The following is a 9,379-nucleotide window of genomic DNA, read 5'->3' as shown; positions in this document are numbered from 1 at the left end:
TACTGTTTACGCCTACATTCCACTAGGTCCGTGTTCGGTCCGTCTGCGCTGCGGTACGGCATCGGAGCCGATACGTTTCCACTCTAATCATTGTGTCAACTCCCACCTACTCCGCTGCGTTGCGTGTCTACTCCGTCCCAGCTCCGACGATCCGGAGCTCTCCGAAAAAGATACGCAAGGGTTCTATTTTTCACGGATGACGGAGCAAAGCCGCAGCAAGTTGGGCGGAGCCAGGCATGAAATCAACAGGGCAGAGGTGTTTACAGCATTCAATATCAAGCCAGAGGACAAATATGTATGAGGAAAAGTTCATAATTGAAGTGGAAAACCACAAAATAATATATGACACAACACATCCTTTTTATAAGGACAACACCAAGCAAGTCCACCCCTCCTCTGCTCCTCCAGTTGGGAACAATGATCTTCTGCCTGTTTGTCGTTGTATTTATCCCACATACAAATTGTCTCGCTCGATTTTACAGTGATAACCTGTCGGTCTCGTCACTCTAGCTGTCTGGCGCAGCTGAGCCGTGACGTGCTCTACACGCAGCCAGTGAGTGTTGCCGCAGCACAGAGCACGGAGCAAAACCGGAGCTCAGCCGCAAAGCAACGCAATGCAACCAGTGGAATGCCGGCGTTAGAGAGGCTGATTATAGGGGCCCGCGCTACCGCAGCTGACCACTGCGAGGCGCATTCTGTTTCCAAAAATGGCCGGAGTTTCGTCTCTTTCCTTCCATGCTCTTTGGTGCTGCTGCTTTGCAGGTTCTTCTTCTTCTGTTTCTTGGCGGGTTGCAAACAACTGACGGGCGCAGTGCCGCCACCCCCTGACCTGGAGTGTGAACTGAGAGTATCTTTATCATGTCATGCGAACATACCGGTGAGACATGAATCGGCTAAAAATGTTATAGATATCACCATGGAACTTCCCCATGCAGTTGATTGGTAACATTAAGACATTTTTTTGGTATTAGAAGTTTTCTGAAATGTTAGGCATAAATATGCAAATGAGGCATTGTCTAGGCTACTTAAATATGCATTAATTTACATACATTTCCAGAGCAGAAGTCTGCACATTGGATAGAGCGAGCCAGTTTAAAAATTCTTGTTTCATTTTGTGGACATAAATGGGCCATTCCATTAAAACCGGGAAACGGGAATGTGACGGTTCAAAGGTCATGAGCACAGACGATGAAGTCACCAGTGCTCGGATTTTCTCTACAGGGTACAAAATCGGGTACAAGATGTGACTTTACCGCACCCCTGTAGTTACACTGTACTACAGTAGTAACTACAGTGACTGTAGTTACTACTATCCAGGGCCGCCGCACCCTATACACAGAGTACGGCCCACTTTTTCAGGCGTTTGGCAATGTAATGAGTGATTAATCCTAATTTCACTTTAAAATTGGATTTAAAACAAAAAGAATGCACGATTTTGGCCAGGACACTTTTGATTTGTTGTTTATTGGCCATATACTAGTAAATATAACAAGATAGATGCATCATAAACTGTTAAAAATATGTTTTTCAGAAAAACACACAAACGGGTTTGTCTCATATGCTCTTAAGGGCCTGCAAAAAAAAGGGAATTAACACTGCTTACAGCCTGCGCCACTGTAGTTACCGTAGTTAGTTACAGATGTTAAGATGAAGATGTTGATGTGTTTTTTATAGGCTATGTAGCCTAACTGTATTTATTGTGGGGGTAATTTCTAGGTACTTTGTCCTTGAGAGCCACAACTGGAAAGAAGTCCTGTAGTTACCCTGTTACCCCTGTTACTTTGTAATTACTATGTAACTAGGAGGCAATTGACACTGCTTTAGAATACAGCCTGCACCCCACTGTAGTTGGTTGTAGATGTTAAGATGTTTTTTTTATTCTAAAGCGTTACAAAAAAAACATCAACATCTTATATTCTATATTCTAAAGCATTATCATTTATCACAGCAGTCACAGCATGACTCAATTTCCCCTCTGGGATCAATAGTTATTCTGATTCCGATTTATTGTGAATTCTGGATTCATGTTGTGTAAGTTGTATTTTAATGTGTGTAATGTGTTTTGTACGGCTACCTTGCTACATTGGCCAGGCCTCTCTTGTAAGAGATTTCTGATCTCAATGGGACTTCCTGGTAAAATAAAGGTTTAAAAAAAAAGTGCTTATTTTAACCCTCCTGTTGTGCTCAGGTCAATGTGACCCGGGAAGACAATGTAAAAGCATGGAGGGATGAGCCGGAGCACAATAGGTCAAACTGTTTATGTTAGCTGTAGGCTACCTGCTACCTAATGTTATCATGTAACTTTAGCTGGCTGAAACGGCAACCGTTAAAACTAATTGCACTTGGCTTGGAGAATGCAATGCAGGCAGTGACAACTGCTAGTGCTAGGCAACGCGATGCACTATCAGTCCAGTGTCTGTAGTCTTTGATCTGGAACTGGTAGAAGAGAACAGCCAGCACACTTGAATGTCCTTTCAAAGGTTTAATCCATCATCTTGGCATTTGACAGCTACAATGGACGTTTCAGCCAAACAGGCCTTCTTCAGCGTAGACTACTACTACTACTACTACTACTGTGGTTTGATCTGGAACTGCCACCTGATCCGAACACAGTTTAAGTGCAATGAGTTTCCCCGCTTGTTTTCTGTGTTCCAGGTCGGGTTTCCCACCCTGAGTCTGACTAAATAAATTATGGCCGCTCTGTGAATAAAACAAACTGTCATTGAATTGACAAACAAACCAGCATATATTTTCACATTCTGAAAAGCATAAACTGAAAGTGTGGGATGGTCCAGGAACAAAACATTAAAAGAAAAGAAAGTGAATAAATACTGAGGCAGGTTCAAATCACAGTGGCATGTGGCTGCCCTCCACGCTGATCTTAATGGCGTTACCCGTCTTCGTCAGGCGGCGGATGTCGGCGAAACGACGCATACATTTATCCACACGAGATAAACCTTTATTCTTTTTCTTCTTGGACTCCGCCTCCACATTCCATTTGGGCCGAACAACGTAGTCCTTGTTAGAGGGCATGGGCACCTGGGCCCTCGCACGAAACCCTGGGTCTCCGGGTTGCAGGGCTTTTTCCTCCCCAGTCAGCTGTTTCTCCAGGTCTCTCTGAGGAGTCTGACCCCCTGAACTCAGTCGTCGTCCTTTACACATCTGCCGATCCAGATCCCTCTGCTGCCTCTCCTCCCTGGTCATCCTTTTGTAGTCCAACGTCAAGCCGAAGATCGGCCGCGACCACTCATTGATGAGTTTGAGAGCCAGGTCTTTGTTGGATCGGGACTCTTTGGGGTGTTTGTACAGGAACATGACGGCCCGGCCAATCCCGCTGTGCTTCAGCGCCTCCTGGCTCACGCTGGGGAGCTCCTGCAGGATCCGGAGCAGCTCCTCTCTGATCCGGAGCGCGGGCAGGCTCTTGTCCGGAAGAGGACTGATCCACTTCTTAATGGCCGACATCACTCCGCTGTCAACAAACGTCTCCTTCAAGTCCTGTTTCTTCAGGTGCATGACGACTGAAGCTAGCAGAGTCAGTTTCTTCAGCGCCGGTTTCTTCTGACTGTTCAGAGTTCGATCCTCCTCTGCGGCCTCGTTCATCTTTGCGATCATGGTGCTGATGATGTTGTTGGCGTTGCTGATGAACGTCCCTCCATCCCGGTTCCTCCTCTTCCTGCCACGCTGGGCTTTCTTCTTAGCCAACATGATGTCAAAGTCTGACATGAAACTCATATCTTTGCCACTGTGGTCGACTCCCTCGTCCGAGTCGTCTTCCGCCTGCTGCCTCTGCCCCTTCATCTCCTCCTCCAGGTCTTCCTGGGTGAAACCTGTAAACTCCTCTCCCTCCTCGTCTCCTGACACTCCAAAGATGTCTGCAAACATTTTCTCCATGTCTCCTGACTCTCCAAAGATGTCTGCAATGATTTTCTCCTCCTCATCTCCTCTGGACTCGCTGCTGCTGCCGAAGAGCATCTTCTTGTCATTCTCGGCACCGCCCTTCGCCTTGTCGTCATCCTTGCTGGCGGGCATGGTTTTACCCTTCGCCTATCGGTATCAGTCCTATTTATAGCATTAGGATGTATGACCTCACTTATTACATCACAATTGCTCGAGTGACATCACTGATGATGTCACACACACATTGTTGGACAAATTACTCACTCGCTGTGTTGGACTTTCACTAGCCCCTTTAGGAAGGGATTTATGACATCAGTGGCACCGGCAGCTGTAATCCTTGCAGATTTTTACCACGCGAGTCATTCATTCATTCAGTCAGGATTGGATATCAGTGATGTCATCAGTGATGTCATGAGTGATTATGTCATCAGTGATGATCTCATGCCAAATATTTTGGTGGGCTGTAAGAGGGAAAAGTCTTCATTAAGAATGTCCTCATGTTTTTCTCTGAAACGGATTCTGTTGAGAAGTTCTGTGTTTGTTCTGTTGCCTTGGCGATGGTTCCAGTGTTACACAGCTGAACATCTGCCAGAGATTGAAGATGTCCAAAACATCTTTAAACCTGCCAAACTTGGGCTGTTGTTGAAAGATGTAGTTTCCTCGAATGGGCTTGCGTTTCATGAGGTTGCCAACATGACGCACAATCACCAGTGATGTCACTAGAGCAATTGCGATGTCATCAGTGAGTGATGTCATCGGTGATGTCAACCGATAGCTAACAGCTAGCTAGCTATTTAACATACAGGTGTGTTGCTGTGTGCAGTGCGCTCTGTAGTAATCCGCGGCCCGCCATCTGTAGATTAGTCCCGCCGTCTACATCGACCAGCCAATCAGGCATCTCAGACAGTATCTGTCCAAAATAACTTTCGTCCAGACCCATATGAAGACTGATAGTGCTGACAACTGCGATCACTGATGATATCATCACTGCTGTAACCAGTTCACCGGCCTCAAAACACTACTGTGAGTCACCAAAGGTTTCGCCTATTAAACAGTTTGAGTCACGCTCTTTCCAGTAAGCTTATCAGCTTTGAAATCTGTTGGCCGGTTGAGCTGCTTGCAGCTTGCAGCTAAAGTTAACGTTTTGAAGGGAAGAGATGAAGTTCTTGTGCTTTTTTGATGTAAAAGTCTGACATGAAACATTAATGCTGCAGTCGACTCGACTCCCTCGTCTGAGTTGTCCTCCGCCTGTTGCTTCTGCCCCTTAATCTCCTCCTCCAGGGCTTCCTGGTTGAAACCTGGTAACTCCTCTCCCTCCTCATCTCCTGACTCTCCAAAGATGTCTGCAATCATTTTCTCCTCCTTGTCTCCTCTGGACTCGCTGTTGCTGCTGAAGAGCATCTTCTTATCCTTCTCGGCGCCACCCTTCACGTCTGGTCCTCCTCTTCACTGTCGGAGCTCAGCTCTCCTTTGCCTATCGTATATACGCTTAGCGGGGAGGATCTACAACATCATTGGACTGTTATTTCATTCACTGCGTGACACAAACTCTACCAGTCTTACTTATAGCCTCTGCAGGGAAGGATTTATGACATCACTGATGATGTCATAGACATTATGACATCATCAGTGATTTATGGTGCATTCCTTTGAAAGTCGGGTATCAGAAGTTCTGACGCAGTATTTCCATGTTCCACTCTACCTTCCATTGTATCTGTGTGGAAAAACATGCATGCCTACAAACATGGATGGCTAGTAGGCTACCGCATGCTTCTATCAAGCACAAATCAACTGTGTGGGAATCGAAATGACAACTAAAAGTTGCTTCATAACACAAACACTACATCAAGTGAAACATTTGTGGAAAAAGTACCTTCTTACTTATCACTGTGTGTGTCTATTTGTGCGCCGCCATGTTGATTGTGACGTCAGAGTGTTTATCTCGGCAAACTCGGGCTTGGTGGATGTTGCCCGAGTTTCCGACTCGGAGTTCTGTCTTGTTCCATTGCACTTTTTTCCCTGTCGGAGGTCATTTTTTCCAAAATTCCGAGTGCAATGGAATGCACGGTTATTACCTCATCAGTGATGTCATATCAGCATGAGCTATGATTTGTCTATGTAAGATGATGTCATAGCAGTGTGAGCTGTGATTGGTCTACGTTAGGGGTTTTAAAAGTGGGAACTGGGCCTCCAAACGGTTTCCGGGGAGGCTCAGTGAATGGAAGTGAAGAAATATTACATTGGTCATCAAAAAGAGATCACATGATAGAATAACCTAAATGTGTGATTTGGTTAAAGAGATAGTTCAGAGATGGAGTAGGGAATTTTACTGTTTTCACCATTTTCCCAGGGTCAGAACTTCAGACAGACCTTTTCTATGTAGGCCTATTTGGTGTAGGCAGCAATCAGGCTATCTTGGCTCAATTATTGAGTGTCTATGTGATCAATAACAATCATGATCCCATAGGCATTCAGAAATTGAACTTTTTCCAAGCTTTGTCTGAGTGGAGGGCCCACAGTGTCAGACTTTGAAAACCCCTGGTCTATGTAAAATATGGCTGAGGACAGGAGGGAAACCAACCCACGACCCAAGACAAAACGTAGGTTTGGCACACGGTCCAGCCATGCCATATAGGCTATAATAGTCTATATGGCTGGACCATGTGCCATGTGTTCACAGGTGCTTTATTCTGTGATTCCTATTTTTCATGACATTGTCACTCAATTTGTTCCTAATGGATTAATTGTTTTCTGTTTCTGTTGTAATTAGTGATTTAAAACAATATTTGTTAAGTTCATGTTTGCTGTGGGTCCTAATTTAAGGTATCACACTATCAGGGGGATAGGGGCACTCTGTCAGTCATTTTGATGCAGACACAGATGCAGCAGATATATATTTCTTCATGTGCTCTGCCCCGGCTATACTGCTCTTCTCTTCTGTAATTTTCCTTATATATATTTATTACATAACTAGTTAACATTTGGTTATTTCTTACAGGAGTTATGCTTGGGATCCCCTTGTACATGTCATGACAGTCCATTCAGTCAATGAACAGTAAAACATGTTAAAGTAAAAACTTGAGAGACAGACAGACAGATATTACACTTGCTTTGGCAATGTAAGCATGTTTCCCATGCCAATAAAGCCCCTTTTAATTGAATTGAGAGAACATCTTGTCGATGCAGCTGAACAGCACAAATAATGTATACTATGTAGATAGGGAGATAACAGGAGAGATTAAAAGCTATGTACATTCTCTCCTTGGGCTAACTTCTAGTCATTGAAATCACACAATTACTCATTTTTCTGGGTACTCCCCTTGGACCACCTAGTTCAGCTGACATGGCCTGCATTTATATAGCGCTTTTATCCAAAGCACTTTACAGTCAGTAGGTACATTCACCCATTCACACACAGATGCCGCGGGAGCAATTTGGGGTTCACTATCTTGCCCAAGGACACTTCCACATGCAGACTGGAGGAGCCGGGAATCGAACCACTGACCTCTTTTATCCAAAGCGATTAGTGGACGACCCGCTCTACCTCCTGAGCTACAACCGCCCCATGACATTTGTGTGTGTGTGAGTCTGCAAGAGAGAGGCGAAGGGAGCAAAGTCCAACAGATTATCCTGGTAAAATACATTATTTTTGGACACCAGACCCGGGCGGCTTCCGAACCACCAGCCAAGCCAGCCTTCTCTGTCTCTAGTTTTTTATTGTTCTGTTACTGGTGAACAGTTCAGCTCAACCAGCAGCTCTGCAGCTTCACCTGCTGCTGCTCTCAACACAGCACTTATGGTTTTTGACCTGACAACGCTGACTAAAACTTCTTCCACATACATTGCAACTATAAGGCTTCTCTCCTGTGTGGACTCTCAAATGTGTTTTCAAGGTTTCTTTATGACGAAAACATTTGGCACAGTCTAAGCACATAAATGGTTTCTCCCCTGTGTGGACTATCATGTGTCTCTTCAAATCTCCTTTATGACCAAAACTTTTAGCACAGTCTGAACAACTAAACGGTTTCTCTCCTGTGTGGACTCGCATGTGCCTCTTTAGGTGTCCTTCATCATTAAAACTTTTGGCACAGTTTGTGCAACTAAATGGTTTCTCCCCTGTGTGGACTCTCATGTGTGTCTCCAAGGATGATTTACGGCCAAATGTTTTATCACAGTCTGAGCAACTAAATGGTTTCTCACCAGTGTGCACTCTCATGTGTTGGTGCAGATGTCCCCTGCGGTCAAATCTTTTACCACAATCTGAGCAACTAAAGCATTTCTCCCCAATAGAAGATGTTTCATGACTTCCAAGGTCTTCCAAGTCAGGTTCAGGCTCTGAAGCTGACTGAGGCTCCTTCCAATCATCACTGTCTTCAGTCTCAGTTTCAGAAGAATGTGAAGTCTTGCCAGCACTAGTTGGTTGTAAATAACTAGCTGGATCTAACTTCCTGGCTTCAGTTGAGCTGCTGGCTAGAGGCTCTGCCTTTCTGTTCTTCTCAGTTTGGCTTTGATGAAGCTGTGAGGACTGCGGTTTCTCTTCAGCATCTTCACTCTTCACAGGAACAGGACTGAATGGGAACTCGGTGATATCAGCCTCCTCCGGCTCTTGAAGTTGCTCTCCCTCCTGACTGGTCCAGAGTTCCTCCTGTTCCTCTTTAATGTGTGGGGGCTCTGAGTCTTCCTGGTCTAGACTGGGGCTCCACTCCTGCTGCTCTTCTTTACAGACCAACAGCTGCTGGACATCTGGAGGGAAGACTGAAATACACACACCATATATAAAATGGAGTAAGTGGGTTCTGTTTGTTTGTACTGCACATAATAGCATTTCATTGTGACTTTTCATGGGCCGTTCTCACTATTATCACTGTACAATGTAACATGATAAGTAGTAGTAGTATTTATTTGTCCTTTCGGAAAGTTGTCCTGCATCTGTAGCAGTCAGACAAAACACAGCACAAGACAAGACAATACAGTACAAACAAGATACAATACAGTACAGTACAACACAATGCGACGACAATACATCAAACAATAACAACGGATATGATCACAAAGTGCTTCACACCAACCCCACCCCAGTGGAAAAAAAAGAGAGTAAATAAATAAATTACAAGAGCTGATGGTAACTTGAAAAGTTACCAAAAAGATGATGGTAACTTGGCTGCCGCTCTGACTATAAAAGCAGAAAGGGGCTACAGTCTGGACGGACTAACCTGCTCTGTGCAGCTTCACGACATGGAGCAGCTTCCTCTGGCGGCGGATCTCCTGCTCTGACCGCTGAACTTTGTCTTCATACTCCGCCACGGTTTTCTCAAACAGCCCGCAAATCTCCTGCGAAGCCGCAGTTAGCCGCTCTGTGAGCAGCGCTCTCAGCTCCTCCGGCGGGATTTCAGACGTTTCTGTTCCTTTTTCCAGCAGCAGCAGAAAGTCTTCAGCAGCACAGCTGATCCGCTCCTGTACACACAGCCTCAGCAGCTGCACG

The 9,379-nt window shown here is 45.2% G+C and overlaps 1 protein-coding gene across 1 annotated transcript; it reads right to left on the bottom strand.

Moving 5' to 3' along the window:
• Positions 1-2,847: 2,847 nt before the first annotated feature.
• Positions 2,848-5,298, bottom strand: LOC310776635 (protein IWS1 homolog; the record flags this gene model as incomplete). The annotated part of the gene is made up of 2 exons (XM_083636809.1): positions 2,848-4,044; positions 5,092-5,298. The coding sequence occupies 2 exons, from the start codon at positions 5,296-5,298 to the stop codon at positions 2,848-2,850; spliced, it is 1,404 nt and encodes a 467-aa protein (XP_083492935.1).
• Between the last annotated feature and the right edge of the window lie 4,081 nt (positions 5,299-9,379).

The sequence above is a fragment of the Poromitra crassiceps genome (assembly GCF_964638095.1).
Source record: "Poromitra crassiceps genome assembly, chromosome: 5".
Taxonomy (NCBI): domain Eukaryota; kingdom Metazoa; phylum Chordata; class Actinopteri; order Beryciformes; family Melamphaidae; genus Poromitra; species Poromitra crassiceps.
This window is presented reverse-complemented; position numbering and strand designations above follow the sequence as displayed.